General features: G+C 49.7%; 3 protein-coding genes across 7 annotated transcripts in view; all 3 read right to left on the reverse strand.

Annotated features, from left to right (window-relative positions):
* The window catches only part of FLOT2 (flotillin 2), a 32,452-nt gene extending 20,860 nt beyond the window's left edge, over window positions 1-11,592 (reverse strand). For 2 of the 5 annotated variants that reach the window (XM_077836898.1, XM_077836899.1), the window contains exons 1-2: window positions 11,469-11,592; window positions 928-1,009 (exon numbers count right to left, since the gene is read on the reverse strand). In XM_077836898.1, coding sequence (XP_077693024.1) covers window positions 928-1,009; window positions 11,469-11,517 — 131 coding nt within the window. In that variant the 5' untranslated portion in view covers window positions 11,518-11,592. Of the gene's footprint in view, window positions 1-927; window positions 1,010-6,021; window positions 6,149-11,468 lie in introns of those variants that run through there. The other 3 variants (XM_077836900.1, XM_077836902.1, XM_077836901.1) reach the window with 3 other exon arrangements.
* Window positions 11,593-13,142: 1,550 nt separating this feature from the next.
* Window positions 13,143-17,660, reverse strand: DHRS13 (dehydrogenase/reductase 13). Its single transcript, XM_077836808.1, has 5 exons — window positions 17,326-17,660; window positions 16,157-16,275; window positions 15,237-15,360; window positions 14,681-14,992; window positions 13,143-13,876 (listed from the first exon to the last, which is right to left on the reverse strand). The coding sequence occupies exons 1-5, from the start codon at window positions 17,630-17,632 to the stop codon at window positions 13,614-13,616; spliced, it is 1,125 nt and encodes a 374-aa protein (XP_077692934.1). The 5' UTR covers window positions 17,633-17,660; the 3' UTR covers window positions 13,143-13,613.
* A 2,976-nt stretch (window positions 17,661-20,636) lies between these two features.
* Window positions 20,637-23,187, reverse strand: part of PHF12 (PHD finger protein 12) — a 44,647-nt gene continuing 42,096 nt past the window's right edge. Inside the window, exon 15 of the mRNA XM_077836301.1 lies at window positions 20,637-21,805. Within this exon, the coding sequence (XP_077692427.1) occupies window positions 21,471-21,805 (335 nt within the window). The 3' untranslated portion in view covers window positions 20,637-21,470. The remainder of the gene's footprint in view (window positions 21,806-23,187) is intronic.

The following is a 23,187-nucleotide window of genomic DNA, read 5'->3' on the forward strand; positions in this document are numbered from 1 at the left end:
AGAGCTTCAATACTTACTGACAGACAAACCAAACTGGCCACAAAGGAAAAGCAGCCCCCACTACAGAGCACCTCTATTATACCCTCTTAGTAAAGCAGCAGCTGTTTCCCTGTTACTGCTATTCCCTCAAGGGGAATAGCAACTGAAAGTTCTTGAGTTCCCCCAAACTGACTGATTTTAGCAATGTGGGAAGAAAAATAAATTCATTAACATTAAACATAGACATGGGCCCTCAATTTGCTTCGATTTTGAGGTATCTGGAAAAAATAAAATCAATTTTAAGGGGGAGGCATGCAGACACACAATATCTGTCTGAAGAATACTTCAGCTGAAACCAGACTTTCTCTATCATTCACCATGGTATCTGGGCATCTCTGTGCAAATAATCTACACAGAGAACGCAGCTAGAGCCAGATTGTCCTGAGACTACAGGTTATATGGGTCCTATTTTGAATAGGATGACACTAATAGATGGTACATTTGAAACAGCAGGAAATATTTCTTGAAGTACCACAAAGACCTTCATTCCTTGGAATTCCCAGCTGCAAGATGGTCAGAGGCTGAATCCCACAGCTGGATTTAAAGAGGGCTGTGCAGGTGTGAGCGGCCCTAAAAGGCCATCATTAAATGAGTGTAATTAGATCTCATGCTTCAGGACATTCCTCAAGGGCCAAAAAGGATCTTCAGCTCCTTCCCATCACTTCACCTACTACAACACTGCACAACTGTTTAGAGGCACCATAGGGAGGCATGGAGCTTTCCTTTGAAACACCAAATATTGGCCATGGCTGGAGGCAGGGTACTGGGCTCGTCAGGGACCAGTGGTTTGATCTTGTTTGGCCAATTCTATGTTCCTAAAGGTACTGCTGACAGCCTGAAGGTTTACCTACCCAAAAGACACAAACAAGAGGAGAGAGGTCTCCTTACCTTTGTGTGTCAGAAATGCACCACCAAGCCCAGGCCCAGCCTCCGAACACATACTGCTTTAGATCAGAGCCACAGCAGCCACCTGCAGCACAAGCAGAAAGCACAAGTATGTTATAGTTACACACACAGAGCCATCTCCCCCAGGCAAGTTAAAAATAAAAACTTGCTTCCAAATAGCTCTCCACTCAATGATGAGCCACAATAGCGACCAGCAAGATTGCAGAAAATGCATGCTCAATTCCTGGGAAAGCAAAGGCAAATTTGCAAATTGGATACTATTAATTTAGGCTTAAATAGAGACTGGGAGTGGCTAAGTCATTATGCAAGGTAGCCTATTTCCTCTTGTTTTTTCCTACCTCCCCCCCCCAGATGTTCTGGTTTAACTTGGATTTAAACTTGGAGAGTGGTTAGTTTGGATGAGCTATTACCAGCAGGAGAGTGAGTTTGTGTGTGTATGGGGGTGGGTTTTTGGAGGGGGGTGAGGGAGTGAGAGAACCTGGATTTGTGCAGGAAATGGCCTAACTTCATTATCATGCACATTGTGTAAAGAGTTGGCACTTTGGATGGGCTATCACCAGCAGGAGAGTGAATTTGTGTGGGGGGGTGGAGGGTGAGAAAACCTGGATTTGTGCTGGAAATGGCCTAACCTGATGATTACTTTAGATAAGCTATTACCAGCAGGACAGTGGGGTGGGAGGAGGTATTGTTTCATATTCTCTGTGTATATATAAAGTCTGCTGCAGTTTCCACGGTATGCATCTGATGAAGTGAGCTGTGGCTCACGAAAGCTCATGCTCAAATAAATTGGTTAGTCTCTAAGGTGCCACAAGTACTCCTTTTCTTTTTGCAAAGGCAGAGAGCAGCTCTCTGACAAACAGCAGCCTTCTGTGATACTGGCCTTTCTACCCCCAGAGGCTGAAGAACAGGCTGAGTGAATTAATTCTTCTAGTTTCCCCCAATCTTTCTGAAACCACAGGGATGTTGATGTAATGACACAACATGCGACTGCTGCAATGGTAGAGGTGAGCTAAACGCATGCTAATCCACAGGACACGAAGAACATCTTTCCTGAAGCCCCCTTATATGTTGCTTTCCTCACCACTGAAGTTGTTGTACATTCAGTGCTGACCCAACTACACTATTTGCAAGAGTTAGACCAGGGGTGGGCAATACACGGCCCGGGGGCCACATCTGGCCCTTCAGACGTTTTAATCTGGCCCTCGAGCTCCCGCCAGGGAGCAGAGTCCAGGGCTTGCCCTGCTCTGGTGCTCCAGCTGGGGAGTGGGGTCAGGGGTTGGCCCCACTCCATGCAGCTCCCGGAAGCAGCAGCATGCCCCGCCCCGCCCCCCCCCTGCAGCTCCCATTGGCTGAGAACCACAGCCAATGGGAGCTGCAGGGGCGGCACCTGAGGATGGGGCAACGTGCAGAGCCTCCTGGACATGCCTCTGTACAGGAGCTGGAGAGGGGACATGCTGCTGCTTCCAGGAGCTGCTTGAGGTAAGCGCTGCCCAGAGCCTGCACCCCTGTCCCACTCCCAGGCCCCTGCACCAGCCCTGATCCCCCTTCCGCCCTCCAAACCCCTTGGTTCCAGCCTGGAGCACCCTTCTGCACCCCCAATCCCTCCTCCCCAGCCCACCCCCAAAACCTGTACCCCTAGCCGGAGCCCTCATCCCCCACCCCACCCCACCCCAGCCCGGAGCCCCCTCCTGCACCCTGAACTCCTCTTTTCTGGCCCCACCCCACAACCTGCACCCCCAGTTGGAGCCCTCACCCCTCCCACCCCCGAATTTCATGAGCATTCATGGCCTGCCATACAATTTCCATACCCAGATGTGGCCCTCGGGCCAAAAAGTTTGCCCACCCCTGAGTTAGACTGTAATGCCTTGGCACTTGTATTGCAGTAAAGGGTGCTAGAGAAAACCCCTCACAGGGATTTTCAGGGCAGGTCCTGTAAAAAGCCACGTATATTTGCAGTACTAAATAAAAATTAAAAATCCTTTCCAAGATATGGGGGGGGGGGGGGGGGGGCGCGGCCAAAGAAATCCTGCCGGGGCTCAGAGTGGGTTAGCTGGATACCCTGTTTCCTGTACAGAACCACAGATAACATTTTACAGTAAATATGATATGAATTCCTTCTCTTTGTAGAATCAGGAAGCTAGTGCCCCTCTCCCTCTGCTCAAAGCTCTTTTCACGAGGTTATTTTCTGAAGGCAACTTTTCAATATAAATCCTATTAAATGTACTACACAATGTTTGTTGTTTGCCATATTGAAATCCAACGGGCAGAAGGTGTCCGTTTCAAAAGCAGGGTAATTTATTATAACAAACTTGGCTTTTTGACACAGACAGTGTTATCTCAAAAGCACCTTATGCTTCAGGCTTCTAAAGCAACACAGCTGAAAAAAACAAGCTGAAAAGTTGAGTTCTTGCAGGGGTAATCCCCCAAGCTGTGGACAATACCTGCTGCTTTTGGCTCAGGATTATTAGGACATCCCATGCTTTGAAGGTAAACCACAGACTCAATTGCTTGCAAGTTGTTTAACTTTGTGTTTTTTCCAGTAACTCTTTTTGCCATGCTCAGGTTTAAGACCTGAAACCAGTGAGCTTAAGAGCCACTAGCTTAGATGTTTGTTTTGATCACTACTTGTATGTGCATTATTCTCCCACCTCCAAGACAACATCTCCCTTTTGCATGGCAGCTAGAAGACTATTCCTCCAAATTGGGGGAAAGCTTAGACCTGGTCTGCACTTAAAAATTAGATCAACCCTAGTTATGTCACTTGGGGCTGTGAAACACTGTGTATCCTGAGTGCCGCAGTTAGATTCACCTAACCACCCATGAAGAGGCGGCTAGGTTGATGAAAGAATTCTTCTGTCGACCTAGCTACTGGGGCTGCGAGAGACGGATTAGAAAAACCCCTTCTGTGGAAGTAGGGCGTGTCCAAGCTGTGCCGTTGTAGCGAAGGCAAGCCCTCAGAGAAGCTGATTGGTGTGACAGCTCCTAAAACAGATTCAAAGTAATGTCATTTAATATCTCTTGGGGGATAGGAGACTGGCTTGCTCAGTTCATTAGCCAGACTCATACGCTGTCTGCCACTTCCTCACCTCCTTTTCTGTTGGTTATCTGCACAGCACAACGTTCTCGATAGATTCTGCTTCCCAGCCCACACTTATCACTGAGCAGACATGGCAGCATGTGTCCCTTCAAACAGATGTTATTTTCTTTCACACACAATGTAAGAAAATATCCTACTTCGAATCTTCTCCAAACTGAGCAGCAGCACCCTTACTAATTCTCACCAGAAAGCACAGAAAGTTACATCTGTGCACACCAGATTTGGTGCCATGTAGTGCTATTTAGTAAAATCATTCTTAATAGTGTCCAAAGCAGAAAGAAAATACAGAAAGTTATAATAAAGTTCTTCTAGAAAGATTCAATCTGAATTTACTAATGGGAGTGAATTGCCAAATAGGTTCTTTAATACAAGTTGTACATCCGGGCACAGTAGAATACTCTGGTGGTAAAAGAATGAGCCGCATGAACTAATTGCTTTAAACACTAATTTCCTATTTACAATCTTGCCATCTGCTTCCCAGGTCCCAAAGATCAAGTGAAAAAACAGAAACAAATCACCAAAGTGAAAAACTTTGCAAATCTGGAAAACAAACCCCAGCACAATGAGATTTGGCCGAGAAACCTCCTATTTCAGCTAGAACATCCCCTCTTCTCTTGAAGTCTGGGTCGCACAGCTACTTGGCTACAATTTACAGACATCCACCGTGCCTTTTCCAGCACAATAGAATACAGCCAGCTATACTACCATGGGAGGATTCATGCCAGACAGCAATATTCCGGCTTGGAGCCTGCAGAGGGAAGTGATCCTGCATTAAAGTCAGAAGCGTTCCCAGAAACAACAAAACTAGATGGCCTGTTTCTTATGAGATTAGATGAACCAAATTAGGGTTTATGATTAGTTCCAGGTCTACATACAGAAAATGCCTCCAGCAGATCCAAAAAGGCCCTTTGCACTGCTGCTCTAAGCCCTGGTCTACACGACAAGTTGAGGTTGAATTTAGCAGCGTTAGACCGATTTAACCCTGCACCCGTCCACACGATTAAGCCATTTTTTCCAACTTAAAGGGCTCTTAAAATCGACTTCTGTACTCCTCGCCCGACGAGGGGATTAGTGCTGAAATTGACCTTGCCGGGTTGAATTTGGGGTAGTGTGGTCGCAATTCAATGGTATTGGCCTCCGGGAGCTATCCCAGAGTGCTCCATTGTGACCGCTCTGGACAGCGCTCTCAACTCAGATGCACTGGCCAGGTAGACAGGAAAAGGCCCGCGAACTTTTGAATTTCATTTCCTGTTTGGCCAGCGTGGCAAGCTGCAGGTGAGTGCAGATCTCAATAGCAGAGGTGACCATGATGGAGTCCCAGAATCGCAAAAGAGCTCCAGCATGGACCGAACGGGAGGTACGGTATCTGATTGCTGTATGGGGAGATGAATCCGTGCTATCAGAACTCCGTTCCAAAAGACAAAATGCCCAAACATTTGAAAAAATCTTGAAGGGCATGAAGGACAGAGGTTATAACAGGGACCCGCAGCAGTGCCACGTGAAACTTAAGGAGCTCAGGCAAGCATACCAAAAAACCAGAGAGGCAAATGGCTGCTCGGGGTCAGAGCCCCAGACATTCCGCTTCTATGATGAGCTGCATGACATTCTAGGGGGTGCAGCCACCACTAACCCACCCCTGTGCTTTGACTCCATCAATGGATTACCATGCAACAGGGATGCGCATTTTGAGGATTAGGAAGATGAGGAAGAGGTTGAAGATAGTGCACAGCAAGCAAGCGGAGAAACCGTTTTCCCCCGAGAGCCAGGAACTGTTTCTCACCCTGGACCTGGAGCCAGTACCCCCTGAACCCACCCAAGGCGGGCTCCCGGACCCGCCAGGCGGACTAGGGACCTCTGGTGAGTGTACTTTTGTAAATAAAATACATGGTTTAAAAGCAAGCGTGTTTAATGATTAATTTGTCCTGAAGACTTTGGATGCATTCGCGGCCAGTACAGCTACTGGAAAAGTCTTAACGTGCCTGGGGATGGAGCGGAAATTCTCCAGGGACATCTCCATAAAGCTCTCCTGGATGGTCACTTGTCGTTGAAATAGGGTAATTTTATTAAGGGGACATTCAAAGGTGGCCGTTCCTGCTGGGCTGTGTGCCTGTGGCTGAAAAGAAATATTCCCCACATAAGCTGTTGACAGACTTATGCCAGCAAGGCTTGAGCTAGTGAGCTAAACATAGCACACTCCCAGCTGCAGAGCAGACAAACCCACTGAGGCCCAAAGGTAGAGGTCCCTTCTGCAGTTTAAACCATTAAATGATGGGGAGGAGAAAAAATGAAACTGGACAACAGATGCATAAAGAAACTTATGTGCAGTGAAGTCAGAGTCTAGGCATAGATCAGGGTTAGAATCTCAGACACTAGTGTGAATCTGAGTTAAGCCTTGTCCATACACAAGTTGTATCAACTTAACTAAAATTAATTTAAATGGACTTAGTTAAACCAGTGCAAACTCCTGTTTGGACACTTATTAATCAAAAACTGGCTATACTAGTTTAGCTAGCACCAGTAACAAGCTAAGATGATGACAGTTTTAAACTGATCTATACAGTGTCTGCACAGCATTTGCACTGGGTTAACTAAATTGAATTCAAAACACACCTTTCAATGAACTGGTGCAACTCAGTGTATAGATCAGGCCTTGTTAAAAAAAAACAACACAACATATGGCTTGAATTTTACAAGCCATAACAAAGGTGTGCCACATTACACCATGAAAAGCTTACACTAAATTCTTCCTGGAAACTAAAGGGAAAACCCCTAAGGCAGGGGTCGGCAACCTTTCAGAAGTAGTGTGCCGAGTCTTCATTTATTCACTCTAATTTAAGGTCTCGCATGCCAGTAAGACAGTTGAACGTTTTTAGATCTCTTTCTAGAAGTCTATAATATATAACTAAACTATTGTTGTATGTAAAGTAAGTAAGGTTTTTAAAATGTTTAAGAAGCTTCATTTAAAATTAAATTAAAATGCAGAGCTCCCCGGAGCGGTGGCCAAGATCCAGGCAGTGTGAGTGCCACTGACTATCAGCTCGCATGCCGCCTTTGGCGCGCATGGCATAGGTTGCCTACCCCTGCCCTAAGGCAATGTGAAGCAAACCACACGTGCAGAGAAGCTATTCCAACTCTTTTGGAGACTTAACAAGCACTTGACAAAGGAAACCTTGGGTTCCATCTGTTGCAAAAGGCTACAGTGCTGCCTCCTGGGAAGGGCAATGTCTCTGAAGAATGCAGATTACCCAATTCTATGTAATTACTGAACAACAGTATTAAAGATTGGCTTAGGCTAGTGTCAAACTGCAATCCACCTTGACAGGCTGTGAGGTTGCATACTGGACAGTAACAAATAAAGAGGTTTCAGTGAAAGAACAGTACTGTATCCAGTCACAGTTCAAGATTCTTGGCTAATCACATTTATGAAACTAAACAGATTATCATGGTACTCTGATTTTAGGGGAAAATGGAAACCCATTTATTTAAAGACCTTTTAAACAGCTAACCCTGCATGAGGTGTGTAAGAACTTCACTCTCAGGAACACACATATTCTGAATACAAATATGGAAATCTGATTCCAAAGGCAAAACAGACAAGGGTAAAACCTCTCCCATGCAGAGAAGACAGCCAGAGCTGCCTGTTCCCCCTTACTGTTATACCATGCCTACAAACTTTTAATCTGTCTACGAAGCTAGGGAATTAAAGCATGGTTAGTCAGAAGATCATGGGAGTCCATCTTTGTTCCGTGACCTGCATATCATAATGCTGTTTACAAGTCAAAAAGGTGATTTTTTTTTCCTCAAGGAAAACTGGGCTGATCCTTCTGTGTCTTACATCAACACATACAAGAAAGGGTCTGCCACCAAACATAGGTGACCATTTTGTTACTGAATGGAATCTAGATTACTCAAGAGACAAGCAGAGTAAAGACATGTCAGTAAGGTAAGCGGATACATTTGATGTTATTTGCTGACGGCAATCACACCTTAAAGATTGCTCATGTATGATATCTAGTAACAATAAGGGTATGTAGTTTATGTGTAAGTATTACAGTATCACAATTCACGACTGGCAGAGTGCGGGAGAACCACGCATAGTGTAAATTCAGGGAAGTGAAATAAGCCAGCCAAATAAACCCAACATCAACAGTGCAGTCAGTATCGTTTGTTTACACAATGGGAACTGCGGTCTGATTGTCTAGATAAAGTACCTTTTGCATTTTCCTGAAAACCTTCAATGGCACCAGTGCCATGGGAGAGAAGCCATAGCCTCAGTAATGGCCAGCATGGAGAGCGTTGGACACCCGGTTCTGGGACAGATTTCACACGGACGTGTCCCATAGCACACTGCTGTCCTTCGGTTAAATTAGAACCTAACCACAGAAAATCCTGAATAGTTTTTCAAATGTGAACAGAAGAACTTCAAGTCTGGGTTTAAAAGTTCCCAGAAGTAATTTTCTAACCTATATGTGGCTTAACAGGAACCCAGAGAAATTACCAGAGTTGGAAAAAAAGCACTAACACTCACCATTGACCTGTGCCCTTGGAATCAGATTTCCAAATAAGGCCATCAAGCAGAGGGTTTTATTGGTCAAACAGAAGTTACAGAGAGCTGACTGCTTGTTGGGGTACTGTATGTCACTATAAAAAGCACTGAAAGAAAGCCACACCCCTGAAGTGGCATATGGTGAGACTCCCTCCTTAACAGAGTCAAGAATTTATTCTGAAAAAGCTTTTCAATTAAAATATTTGAGCCATCTCCCTAGTTAGTGACCTCTTTTACCAGTATTAGTAAGGGAACCCAATACTGCAGAACATAACTCTGTTAATAACATGTTCTAATATTGGTTTATCACACACAAAAACTTCTTGACTGTGATCTTAATAACTACACACAGCAAGGATGAAAACCAAAACGGACACAAAGTTCTGCATTTAGAGACATTTTACCTCTGCCCCAGAGCTTGCTCAACATCCATGGAAGCCTAACTGTTGACTGCTCTGCCCTAGCATGCTAATAACCCACCAGTCACTCAACACCCAGATAAACAAAGGGTTATTAGCACAGTCACAACCCTGCAGCCAGGGCCCAGACTGAACACCTGTTGCAAAGCACCCAGGAAAGAATGAGGCATCCATAAGCACCCCCGACTCTTTCAGCCTGTTCCCTGAGCACAGAAGCAGTGCTCTTAGGAAACAGGCAGGTGTTCGCATAGCACATAGCATGCTGGATAGTGAAATACAAAGGCCATCTTTGGTGACGGTATGGACTACAGAACAGACCTTTATAGCCAGGATTGATGTATTCATATATAAGAACACAGCAATGGTCATACTAGGGTCAGACCCGTGGCCTGTCTAACCCAATACCCTGTCTTCCAACAGTGGCTGATGCCAGATGCTTCAGAGGGAATGAACAGAACAGAGCAATTATTGAGTGATCCATCCTGTCATCCAGTTCCAGCTTCTGGCAGTCAGAGGTTTAGGGACACCTAGAGCATGTGGTTGCGTCCCTGACCATCTTGGCTAACAGTCATTGCTGTACCCATCCTCCACAAGAATATCTATTCTTTTTTGACCCCCCCCAAAATTCTCAGCATGCAATTGCATTTGATGGGTTATCCTGGGCACACTGGGGCCGAGCTATGGGAAAATATATAGTTTGGGGGGTGTTAATGGATACCACAGACTTTTGTTGCCATGCCTTGTGATTCAGAGTTTATATACTGCTGCTTTCATAATTATATTGTGCTTTTAAAAAAACCAGCAACTAATCAGGGGTTAAAATAAACTTGTTTAATGGCCAAATTTAAAAAGACAGAGGATAATTCCCATTCCTTTGCTATTTGTAAAATACTATTCTTGTACCCTGTAAGCAGGTTTTAGAACATGCCTGAACCACCCATTAAGACCAACTCATTAGGCTCTGTAACAGGCCTGTCCTCTGAGAAAGATTTACAGATTGCTTAATAGACCAACTGGAAGTGATTACCACTGCCTGCAGGAGATTTCAGCCTAAGGGACTGATTTAATTGGCTTGCAAACCATGATGACGTAGTTTCAGATACACAGCAATGGGAGTGAAGCAGCCGTATAATCACTTTGTAACCCCAGGTTTCAGAGTAACAGCCGTGTTAGTCTGTATTTGCAAAAAGAAAAGGAGTATTTGTGGCACCTTAGAGACTAACCAATTTATTTGAGCATAAGCTTTCGTGAGTGAGCTGTAGCTCACGAAAGCTTATGCTCAAATAAATTGGTTAGTCTCTAAGGTGCCACAAGTACTCCTTTTCTTTTTGTAACCCCAAACGTTTGTTTCCTCCAAGGCATGAGGAAAGGTGGTTAAGATTTGAGGGTCAGAGTCCCAATCACCAAACCTAGCCATCCACTCCATCACGAACCCAATGTTGACAAAGAGGATTTATGCAGACTGGGAACGTATTGAGCAACTGAACATTATTTCAGAGTAGCAGCCATGTTAGTCCGTATCCGCAAAAAGAAAAGGAGGACTTGTGGCACCTTAGTGACCAACTAATTTATTTGAGCATGAGCTTTCGTGAGCTACAGCTCACTTCATCGGATGCATGTAGCTCACGAAAGCCGACGCTCAAATAAATTGGTTAGTCTCTAGAGGTGCCACAAGTTCTTTTTGAACATTATTTGTAGATGCCCTGAACTTTCTCTTGCCCACAGCCCACCCATTCCGCATAACCACAACGGATCCAGCCATACCTACAGGATGCAGCCTCACGTACTGGTGTTTAATACAACTCCACGTTTTGATGGAGCCAGATCCACTGTGCACCCTTTACAGTTGCAACTGTGGCATAAACCAGGGAAAGGCACAATCGCCACCCGGGCGACCCCTCCTCTACGGGGACGCAGGGGAAAGGCACCTGCTGCTTCTGCTGGTGCTGGCAGGGTCGGGGAATTACAGGAACAAGGCTCGCTAGCAAAGCAACGGGAAACGGGCGCCTGGGGACCAAGGAATGCGCAAGGCAGCCACAGCCCTTGCGGCTCCCAGCTGGCAGCGGGAAAGAGCTCACATGCCCCCCCGGCCCCCGCCCGTGCCCCAGAGGACAGGGGGCCCGAGCTGCCTTCCGGACGAGCCGAAGGGCCTTTCACCCCCAGTCCCTGCCATCGAGGCTCCGACCCCTCCCCAGACATTTCACACCCGGGGCCTTGGCCCTGCCCCGGGGCAGCCAAGAGTCCGGGGCCCCCCCGCCCCGCTGGCGGGTACCTGGCGCCCAGCCCTGAGCTGCAGAGCTGGGGGGCGCCCCCCCACCTCCTCCCCTTCACCCCTGCGGGGGCCCATCCCCCCCGCACGACAGGAGCCCCCCTGCCAGGGGCCCCCCCTCAGTGCTGGGGGCTCCCGCCCAAGCCCCTCCCCCGTCACCCCAGTAGGGGCCCCCCCGGCCGCCGCCCCTACCTGACACCACCAGCGCCTCGTTGGGCCCCACCGTGTGGCAATTGCCCATGGCGCCGGCAGCAACGGCACCGCCCCGCCCGACTCTCCGCCGCAGCGCCCGCCGCGCCCAGCCGCGCCCACGACGCCCCGCCCCGCCCCGCCCCGCGCCCGCCAGCGGAAGCGCGTCACCGGGGGGGGGGGACTCGCTCGGGGCAGTCGCCATGTTGGGAGGGGCGCCCGGCGGCGGGCGGACGCCGGCCGCCATGTTGGATTGAGGTCGGGGGGGGGCAGAAATGGAGCAGCCGCCATGTTGGATTGGAGGGGTTGGGGGGGGGGTCCGTCAGGCGGCACGGCGCTGGGGTGTGTGTGGGGGGGGGTCAGGCGGCGCCGTGCTGGGGGTGTGTGTGTGTGGGGGTGTCTGTCAGGCAGTGCCGCGCTGAGGGTGTGGGGGGTGTGTGTGGGGGGGTGTCAGGTGGCACCGCGCTGGGTGTGTGTGTGTATGGGGGGGTGTCTGTCAGGTGGTGCCACCGCGCTGGGGGGGGTGTGGGGGGGGTGTCAGGCGGCGCCGTGCTGGGGGTGTGTGTGTGTGGGGGTGTCTGTCAGGTGGTGCCACCGCGCTGGGGGGGTGTGGGGGGGTGTCAGGCGGCGCCGTGCTGGGGGTGTGTGTGTGGGGGGGTGTCTGTCAGGTGGTGCCACCGCGCTGGGGGGGTGTGGGGGGGTGTCAGGCGGCGCCGTGCTGGGGGTGTGTGTGTGTGGGGGTGTCTGTCAGGTGGTGCCACCGCGCTGGGGGGGTGTGGGGGGGGTGTCAGGCGGCGCCGTGCTGGGGGTGTGTGTGTGGGGGGGGTGTCTGTCAGGCACCGCCACGCTGGGTGGGGTAGGGTGGAAGTGCGCGGGGGCGGGGGGTGTCTGTCCTCAGTGCCACACTGGGCTGGATGTTGTGTCTGTCACCAGCTGCCCTATGGGTTTGGTGAGGAGCTAGTAGAGAACATGTTTACAGAGGGGGATGATCATTGTATGCAGGGCTGTACATCTCATGAAGTAGTGTTCAGCTGCCCCCGTTCTTATAATTGTCACAGTTGTGGCCTTTTCTATCAATCCCCAATTTTGTGACCAGCTAACACCTGTAAAAGTGTTAAACGATATCTCCATTCGGTGTTAAAGGGGGTTTCTAATCATGTTAATTCACCCAATTTTAAGCAAGCACTTTCCCCCCAGTCTAGACAGAATTTAAATGACTCTCATAACTTGCCTGCTGCAGCCAGGACACTTTCAGAGAGACTCAGCAGCTAGTTCAGTGGAGGAGGCACCCATTTGCCACTGTGCAGTGAGGACTTACCAGCATTTTGTCTCTTTGTGCACATAGCTGTTACCGCTAGCATCCTGCCCAGAACATCTTTAGACTTCCTTTGAATGTCAGCCTTCCCAAAACTTCTTGGTGAACATATACCTGCTACCCAGGAATTCCCTGCAGGTCTAGAACGTAGACCACAGCTGGCCAGCTACATACAGAAACATCCTCACGAAACCGTTGCACTGGGGATTCCACAGAATTAGGCAATTGCCCCAGTGGAAACTTTTTTAGTGGTAGGCGTCAGTGCTATTCTTGAAAGGCAAGTATTTGGGCTACTGTGACAAAGTGGGATGGGGAAAATGATACATGCTCAAGGAGGTGCTTTAATTCACCTTTTAAAACAGTTATTTTCATTGTGTTTTAATTGATACAATTATAGAAAATGCTATCGAAAATGATCAGGTATGAAACAGGGCTTGAGGTGAGAGAAATGAGAGCGTGGATAGCACCAGCAGAACCCACATCATCATCATCCTTACACACTGGGGCACGGTAAGGCACCTACATTCAGAGTGGTAATCCCAGCTCTCACAATCTTATTTGTTAGATGCAGTGTAAAGAAAATCCTGCTTCTTAAGAAGATGGGTACGTGTTCATATTACAGTGTTGGATCATCTGGTATAGCCTAGATGCCATGGAAGCTTCCACCATGTAATTTCTAATGTATCTGAGGCCTCGCTTTCAGCTCTGCCTCTCTCTTGCCAGTCTGAGGCCCTCTCAGTTTCCTAATAAACCTTAATCCTACCCCTACAGCAGCCACTGCTATTCCAGTCTATGGTCCCTACATAGCTCTCCAGGTCAGGGGATAGCACATTCTAAGCAGCCAAACCCACCATCCTCTCACTGACTTCCCACAGCTTCTTGGCAACAGCATCGTCACGGGCCTGGGGCCTGGGATCTTGTACCCGGCAGTCCACAAAGTACCGTCCGCTGAACATCTCAATCCCCTCCTGCGTGGCACAGTAGATAGAGGTCTGGGCTCCATCAGTGGGGTCTCGGAAGAAGAGCCAGGAGATCGGAAAAAAGAATGGCCACAGCCAGATCGGAATGTAGCGAAATAGTTCAGTGTTAACGACCCCTGAAAGCAAAATAAAGCAGCAGCTGCAGTTAGACTGGAATGTACGGGAAACGTCCCTCATCTGGGAGGAGGGTGTCTTACTCAGGAGGCATAAAGAGCAACGGTGCCAGTGAAGACAGAGAGAGAAGGCAAAAACTACATGAGACCCATGCAGGCACACTGGGTTTGGTTCTTAGTACATTTCACTGAGAACCATCCACAGACCTTTGGTCTGACCTAGTATGGCCGTTCTTATGTTCTCTTAGTACTCACTCGACAGGAACTTGACTGCAAAGAGGGGTGAAGTACATGGACAGTTCAAAGAAAGTGACTTGCACAGTAGGGTGTTGAATAGTTTCTAATCTGTACGTCATGCTTCCTCCAAATAGCAGTTCCATTTTCTGGCCTCCCTCCCACCCAAATTCCAACCAGTGCTGGAGAGGTAGGAAAGAGAATTTCATTGCAAGCAGGGCGAAATGCAGAATGAGGGATCATGGCCTTGGGGATAAAGAGTAACTTTGGTTCATTAGAAAGCTGCCTCTCTTACTAAGATTGCTGACCAGTCCTCCTTGACTGGGTGGGAGGCTCAGTGTGAAAGGGAAGAGCCACAGGAGTCCAGGGGCTTAAGTACCCGTCTTAGGGGAGATCTGAAATTAACCCAAATCAGAAATTATCGTCCTTAGTAGCCAGTTTGTCCTGAGACAGGTCTCAAACAGGACTGGATTGAACTTCACCTCGAGTAGCGAGGCTCTGATCTATAGCTCTCAGGAACTTTGGTGGGATTTGGAAGCCACATCCCCAGAGAAAGGCTGGACCCATGCTCACCTGGGTGAACAGCATAGCAGGTTACATCGGTTCCCTCCAGTTTGTTGGCCAGCTCTCGGGCATACAAGATGTTGGCCAGTTTGCTGGTGCAGTAAGCCTGGAAGTTCTGCAGTATCCCTTCCACTGGCTTATGGAGGGTCTCAAAGTCTATTTTCCCTGATCGATGTGCATTGGAGGCCACAATCACCACACGGCTCGGTGCACTGAGCTTCAGCCGCTCTAGGAGGAGGTGAGTCAGAAGGAAGTGACCAAGGTGGTTGACCTGAAAGACCAGGTTAAAGCCATCCTTCTTCCTGCCACCTGCTCCAACCCCTGTAGAGAAAAATAAGCTCCAATATACAGCCGTGATCTCTGGTCTAGGACTTTCTCTACCCGACAGGGTCCTGCAAGCCAAAACGAGCCTACACTGTGTTATTCCCCACCTCAGAGAGTCATCACCCCAACATCAGCATCCAGGAATCTCCCCCAGAACCTCCTCAGCACAGCCTCAGGGCCTGACCTACCTATCCCTGTCCCACCAGGAGCTGGGTGGCAGGCTCGGTAATGAGATTCCCACCTGCGTTGTTGATCAGGATGTCGAGACGAGGCTCAGATCTCAGGAAAGTCTCTGCAAATGCTCGCACTGAGTCCAGGCTGGCCAGGTCCAGACTCATGAAGAGAACCTCATTGTTCCCGCTCTCCTGGAGAAAGAGGGGGAGGCACTCATTGCAGGCCACAGTGGTGCATGGGGCTGTTAGGCTCCAGACCAGTGACAGCGACGCAGAAGGTGATGTCCCGTTTCCACCTTGAAGCACGGGGCAAACTGCAAACAGGAACTAGCAGAGGGAGCTGCTTGCCCTTCAGAGCACCCAGCCCCAGAGCCTGCGTGCACGTTTTTTTTGCAGGCTCCGCAGTGGTTACTGTTTGACACCATGCAGCCAGCCAGCCAGCCCACACTGAGACACCTGAGCAGGATGGAGAAAGGCCTCACAGGGTGTTTAATTTGGCAGTTGGGCAGGTAAACGGGGAATTCAGGCATCCCTGGGGCAGTCAGAAAATCCAGCCTGGGGGATGCTGTCATCTTGGTTAGCTCCCTGCATATAGAAATGGGGCCCACCGTGCCCATGGAATGTGCACAACCCCCTTGCCAGCATTCTCTGTAGGCAAGTACCTCTGCAGCCCTCCACTCCCCACCCAGTGCTGGCATCTGCGCCCCTCGCCTCACTGGGGAGTAGCAGAGCCCTTAAATGCTGCGTCCTCTCCTGGGAATAAGGGAACTCTCTTATTGCTTATCTGCCAGGGCTCCTAAACCTTCCCCAAGCTGATACCACTGCCCTCTGCACCTCCCTGGGTATGCTCCATCCTAAGCCTTGGTGGACCCTCAAAGTTCAGCAGCGTCCCATGAGGGTGCAGGCCTGCCATACAGCAGGGACTGCTCATCACTGGGGCTCAGACTGCATCCATCTGAGTGAGGCAATAGGAGCGCAGAGCCCGCACCCGCCTGATGTCATAGACAGCCGCTTCTCCTCTCGCTCTGCTGCGACAGGCCAGGATGACGCGAGCTCTTCTCCGGGCCAGATCCAGGGCTGTCATCTTCCCAATCCCAGTGTTTCCCCCTGGAAAAGCAGAAGAAGGAGCTGGGCACACGGAGATGACCAAGAGCAGCCTAGCTCTGTGTTGTGGTAGCACTGTGTTCCCTCTCAAAACAATTCATAGAGCCTGCCTGAAATCCAGCCGCCTCCAGGGAGGAACGGTGTCCCTAGCCTCTGTTTGAGAGAAGCTGGGAATGAGCGATGGGATGGATCACTGGATGATTCCCTGTTCTGTTCATGCCCTCTGGGGCACCTGGCACTGGCCACTGTTGGAAGACAGGATACTGGACTAGATGGACCTTTGCTCTGACCCAGTAGGGCCGTTCTTATGAGGAGGGCACAGCCAGCACACAACCCCCGCACAACAAACCAGGAGAAGAGAACTTTGCCAAGGACACCAGGGTCCAAACCTCCTCTCACTGATCCATACGCAATGTTCTGTGTGGAAATGCTACAGAGAAATCCTTTTTCTTACTATGAATAGACTGTGGAACTCATTGCCACAGCACATTGGCTGTGGCTACCTTTTGGCTTCAGCAATGAGAGATTGGCTGTTTCTATGGTTATCATGCGTATCCAGAATTAGACTAGTAAATACTAGACGAGAGTTTGGGGAGGGAAAGAGCAACTCAGCACACAGCCAAGCTCAAACTCTTCCAGGCTAGGAGACTTCACTGGTGGGCAGGTTATCCCATAACCCAGCTGTGGGGCTGCCTGCACATTCATCTCACATATCCAGCCCTGGTCACTGGACTAAAGGTGGACACCAGGCGATTCTGATCTGTCTCAATTAGCGGAGTCAAGTCGGCTGGGATCCCAACCCTTGACCGCAGGAGCCTTGGGAGCTCTAGCCGGATGCACTGAGCTCACATTTGTGACATAGAGGGAGAAGGCAGAGCTGGGCCTGGCACCCAGCCTGGGCTCTTCCAACAGGAGACAACGTGCTGCGTGGGAATCAGAGTCCTTGTCCTGAGCTGGGGGCAGGGGGTTTCCCACTTTTAAAGAGAGACGCTCTACCAGAGCCCAGGTAGCCCCCCAGCGTCCCTGGAGGCACCTGTCCCCTCTCCCCCTCACCTGTGATGACCACGGTCTTCCCTCGGAGGCTGGTTTGGGCCCTACACTTGGCCCCTTTGATGCAGTTGTAATAGAGGAGGGCGTAGAGGCCCAGGAGCAGCCCAAGCACTAGTAGCACTGTGGCCATGGCTTTCTGGGGCGCAGCGAACAGGGTCAGCAGCAGGTTTCCCTTGGCTGCAGCCAATTCACAGGCGCCTCCAGCGGCAAGATTCACTTGGCCGAGCTGCGCTCCTGGGCGGGCCGGAGCTGGAGCCAGAACCTGCGTCAGAGAAGGACCAGGACAAAGGTCACTTGCTTCACATTGCATAAAAGCTCTCCTGGGCTGTTCTCTGCATGCAGCAAAGCTATGGCAAGCCTCCTGGGCCAAACCTCTGCAAGTTCACGCCCAGGATGTGCGGTTCTGAAGCTGGCTCTGATCCAGGCACGGCTTTAGGCCGCTCGGCCTGGGCCCTCTGCTTTATAGCGTGAGATTGGCTGAAATACAGCCAATCTGCTGGCAACACTGCCACCTGCAGATCCGTAGCCTGCAGGGCACGAATTCGGCTTTGCCCAAGGAGCTAGAGATGGCCGGGAAATTTCTGATCAACATTTTTTGTCTGAAAAAGCCAGTTTGTCAAAACCGTGGCCCCCGGTTCAAACAAGCGCTGACAAACGTGTCAAAGCTCTCAAACTTCCTGTGTCAGCATTTTCTAAACAAACCCGTTGCAGGTTTTGATTTAAATGACTTGGTAGATGAGCGACAAGGTGGGCGAGGTGTTATCTTTTATTGGACCTACTTCTGTTGGTGAGACACACAAGCTTCCATAGAGCTCTGCGTAAGCTCGAGAGCTCGTCTCTTGCACTGCCAGAAGCTAGTCCAATAAAAGATATCACCTCGCCCACCTTGCGGGTCTAATATCCGACACTAATCTCAATAGTGTTGTAGCCTTGTCAGTGCTACAAGGCTGCAGCCCTCTTGATAAAGAAACCTTTCGACTGGCCCAGTCCAAAAGCTGGTTCAGATTTTCAGTATGCGGAATTTTTCGAGATTGAAGTTTTGTCCTGATTTGGGACGGAAAATTGTTTTGAAATCTCAAAAATTCCCCCCAGACAGGAAACCTGTTTGTCACCCGGCTCAGCAAGGATGGTGTGTTTGTTTTCTTCAACAGCCCATGATTGCAGTGGGCATGGTGGAGGCTCAGCACCTTTGAAACCCTGATTATCAGCACCCCGCAGCAGCACTTTAACAAACATGAACCGATTCGTGCTCCCAGCTGGCTTGGGGCAGGGCCATAAACTGTAGTGTCAGTATTCGCCATTGACAGGTGCGCAGACCGGTTTCAACAGGCTTAGAACCACCATTCACTTTCTGAACTATAGGTTTAGTTCATGGTTTTCCATCAAAGAGATGCCGAGTACGGAGTCTGCTAGAGAACTAAGACCCCAGCAGTGGGACAAAACCCTAATATGAAAGAACTAAAATAGCAGGGCAGGCATGGGGGCTTGAAACGATTAGTTATCTAGCCCCATAGACGTGCATTTCACTTTACAGACCTAGGAGCCCTATATTCTCTGTATCCAAGAACACAAAATTGTCCCCCAGCCCCTCCTAACAGACAATTGGACAAACGACTCCTGTTCCCAATCATGCAGGGCCCCCCCCATTCATGGCCACACAATAGCTTTGTGGCAGCGACAGGAGTTACTCACCTGGAAGGTCTCCCATGTGCGTAGGCACCGCTCGCTGGCAGTGGAATGACACTGGAATCACAGCCCTGGCAAACACTGGACTAGAGAAAACAGCTCAACTGCACCACCAGGCAGTACAAGCAGAGAAGGGGGTGAGCCCACAGCGGGGAGGAAGAGTGTTTACCTTCGGTTCCTGCATGCTGGGCTAGCAGAAGCCAGGGGCGGCAGAGAAGGGGTGCACAGCAGCCGGCACAGACCTGAGCAAGCCAGTTCCAGGAACCTCCTTGCCAGGCTCTGGGGGGACTTGTGGCCAGCCTCCTAGGATTTTAAGTGGAATAAATGAGGGGGGTCAGGGTAAAGGGACAGAGGGCAGAAAATGCTGCTCCAGGGGGGTATTTGGACAGGTAGAAGGGATGCATCCCATGGGCATATATGCCAGCCTCCCTCAGGAACATTCACCAGCTCCAGGAGAAGTTCCCCTGCTGAAGGACTGTTTGGCTGAAATGTCATTTGCCAAGCACTGAGATCAATGGCTGGAGGGTACCAGGGCAAATCATTACAGTCTTAGCACTTACTTTACCACCCACACCCGCCCTGGGTTGTGGCTGAAGATGATTAAACAAACCCTCATCTCCCAGTACCCGAGGCTAAATTCATGCAAGCCTTTAAAACGCTTTGCACCTGAGGACTACAAGAAACCAGAGCCAACACATTAAAGGCTGTGCCAAAATACCAGAACTTATTCAACACAGGAGCATGTTCCCTGCGGCTAGCGATTAGCCGATCCAATCTCTCTCAGGAGGTGAGCTCAGGTGTAACCCTAAGGTACAAGTGAAGTCATGGCTCAGGAGCCTTCCTGCAGCAGGGACGTGGCTGACAGGAGAGGGAAAAGCTGGGAGAACACTCCCTTCACACCAGGCCTCACAACCTGCCCAAGGAGCTTCCCTGTCTGGAGAGGGTGAGAAGCTATCTGAGCCCCAAACTGCAGGTGGGAGGGGAAAAAAGAAGGGTGCAAGTGTGGTTCTTGCTCTGTTTTCAATAGTATTATGAGAGTTTATTAATACAGACTTAATGCCATTGGAACAGATCGCAAATCCTTCCGTCTTTGTACAAAAAGAGTTAGTATTTCCAGATCAGAACATAGAGTATAAAACAGTAAAAATACAGCAGAGAGCGGCTCTAGGGCAGGAGAGCCAGGAGCGAAGGGGAAGGCTGCTGAATGGGAGCAGCTTCCCGCCCTGTAATAGCTACAAACCTTGAGTGCCAACAGAGCGAGTCTGCTGTGCAGCATGATGCCCTAAGAACATACCCTGTACAGAGTGGGGGAGGGGATGCACACGGCCAGTGCATGGCACTGATGTGGTCAAGAACAAAGGAGGAGCCACAGAGGCCATCACAGATACACCCTGTATTCGAACCTTCCATTCTTCCGGAGAAGCCTCATTCCCCCTGGGAGCTCACTTTGTCCCCAGCCACCCTGGTCCTGGAGGCCTGGGGCAGAGCAGGGGGAGAAGAGCAGACCAGGGCTGTTCCTGGACACAGCCTGGAAGCCCTTCTCACAGAGGTTGGGTTTTGCCTTGGGATGCTCTTGTAGATCCTTGCTTGTGTTTACAGAGTCAGGACAGACAGTCGAAAGCAGGAGGTGACGTATTTTGTTTTTTATATACAGAATACAGGAAACCTTCCGTAAAGTCTAAAACATTACAATGACTATGTACATCGGAACTAGCTGTCCTGGAGGGCGGGGAGGTGGCATAGAACAAAAGAGACAAACAGGTTTACGACAAACGATTTGCTACAATAGACAGTGTGAGGCAACGTCATACCACGTAGCACTGTACACAGCTTTAAAACACTGAAAATGCCATCACGGGTGTATTTACACAGAGTCCAACGCTTCTCCTTCCTTGAAATAAAACAGGGTGGACAGCAGGAAAAGAACTCCTTTCTCATTGCCCGTAATACACAGTAGCTACTTGTAGTGCAACCATAGCAGGGAGGGGAGGGGGTAAAATAACTGGGGAGGAGGAGGAGAGCACTTCTTTACATTAAATAAAACAATGATATTGTATAGATTTGCTGTATGAAAACTGTATTTTTCTCTTTTAATATAAAACTATTGTCACTGGCACAAAATAGAACAAGTTTTTGATTATTTTACAACTGCATGGGAACGATCTGTCAGAGAGAGTCCAAGTCAGCCAGCCCCCACCCCTCCCCCTCCTCGCTCTGACACGTCCTCCTCTTGCTGCAGCTTTCCTTTTAAAATGAAATGTATAGTACAAATATATGTGCAAATGCCCCTAAAACTTGAGCAAAAGAAGAAAATAATTAAAAAAGTGAAACGTTCTTCATTTCATGCAAACGGCGCGTGAACAGTTTCTGGGCCGACAGAAAATCCCCACTTGGTTTGTACATTTTGCATTGCAGGAGTCTCAGGACAGGGCTTTTCTTCCCCCATGGCTCTGCCTCAGCTCCTAGGGAACGGAGTTGGACCGCAGCACGGGCACCTGGTGGGGTTTCAGAGAGAGCTTTTCCTCCAAGTCCATGTCTTGTACTAAGGCAGCGTCCCCTTTGGGCTGTTTGGTCGCAAAGTCAGTGATGCTGAAGACAAACTGCAGGCAACCCAGTTTGATGTAACTGCCGTGGTGGAGCAGGGCTGTTCCTTCCCACCCCGCCCCACTGCCTCCTATTAAACTAGAGCTGCTGGCTTTGCAATTGCAGGGTTTCCGGTGCTGCCCTTGTGCCTGGGAATTCATCACGACTGCTTCTTCATGCGGCTCCTCGTCCTGTTTTCTGCCTTTGTGGCATTCTGGAAAAGAAACGCAAATGAGAAACAGGCCAGGGCAAGCGTCCCATCCAGAGAGCGTCACGCTCAAGTGCAGCAGCTTGTTTCTATACAACACTAAGTGCTGCAGTCACATGATCAGAGTGCGGCCAGCCCCTGGCTGCAGGGATCTCTCAGCAGCCTGTATGTAGGCCCCGCTGTGGGAAGGGCACGAGGTCAGGCGGGCAGCAGGAGTGAAGCAATGGGAGGATAAAGAGGTGGATAATGATGCTTAGAGTGTAGCCCCTGACAGGACCAGGTCAGAGGCTGTGTTCCCTGCAAGCTGCGTGCTTGGGCGGCCAGGTAGGAGAGAGTCAAACGTCATCCAGCTGATTAGAGAGCACAGCCGGCAGCATGTGTTCAGGTGCCCCTTCCCCCACATTGCTCCATCCTGAAGCTGCTCCCGGGACCCTCCTGCTGGCTGTGCAGAACCGGGGTGTGTGTGTGCGCGCACGCGTGTCCCCCTCCCACTGTACCCCATCTCCACAGTGCAGGGCAGAGGGGACAGCTTAGCTCAGGAGGACGCAGAGCTGCTGTGGTCTGAATGGGGAGTGGTGGAGTGCCTTTCTTAAAGAGACGGTGCACTGTTTGAGATTTCCCCAGCAGCCAGCTCACACACACAATCTCCTTCTCCCCCTGCCCACATACCCCATCTCCGCAGAGGGGAGACACGGGACAGAGCAGGAGAGCTTTCAGTGAGTGTCTTAAAGAGACAACACACAGCTTTCCCCAGCAGCCGTCTATCTCTCTCTCTCACACACGCACACACAGTCTCTTTCACACTCACCTCCAACACATACTTGTATTATTGTTGTTACTACTTGGTACTTCCTGCAATGCACATATATTTTCTGTAATTTTATTCTTTCAAAGTGTGTTATTTTAGTGTTTTGACTGGTCTATGCATTTCACAATTTTTATTTCTCTTACACTTAAATTTAACTCTTTGAGTAGCGAGTTCTAAAATGCCTAACCTGTCCTGGTGGGAGTAATTGTCCCTATGGTAACATTTTAAAAATATTTATATCTAGGTTTTTTGTTTCTACTCGTGGCACACATCTGCACATACCTCGGTGCACCTACCAAAATTTATTCCATACATGGGTGGAAAAAATTAGAGGGAACATTGGTCAGAGGCAAATCTACAGATCAAGTCTATGGAGATCATCTGATTCCAGCTCAGAACTGATCCCTTTCAGGAGAGGGACAGGTGTCAGGAAAGGGCCTCTAAGTCTGAATTAACTCTAATTAGAGGAAGCATGTATTTGCAGTTCAAAGCACTCTCTGTCCCAAGCGGCTGGGCTCAGAGGGGAGGGTTATACTGTGCAGCTGATGGGCAGGTCTGGGCTTTGGGGAGACCCCTTCCT

This window comes from Eretmochelys imbricata, chromosome 17, assembly GCF_965152235.1.
Source record: "Eretmochelys imbricata isolate rEreImb1 chromosome 17, rEreImb1.hap1, whole genome shotgun sequence".
NCBI lineage: Eukaryota > Metazoa > Chordata > Testudines > Cheloniidae > Eretmochelys > Eretmochelys imbricata.

What these genes read in the sequence shown, in the direction of transcription:
- DHRS13 (XM_077836808.1), bottom strand. Translation starts at nt 17,632, where the DNA reads ATGCAATGTGAAGCAAGTGACCTTTGTCCTGGTCCTTCTCTGACGCAG. An exon ending in GAAGACCGTGGTCATCACAG is followed by an intron (nt 16,276 to 17,325) that starts GTGAGGGGGAGA and finishes CTGCTTTTCCAG; the next exon opens with GGGGAAACACTGGGATTGGG. An exon ending in CATCCTGATCAACAACGCAG is followed by an intron (nt 14,993 to 15,236) that starts GTGGGAATCTCA and finishes TTTTCTCTACAG; the next exon opens with GGGTTGGAGCAGGTGGCAGG.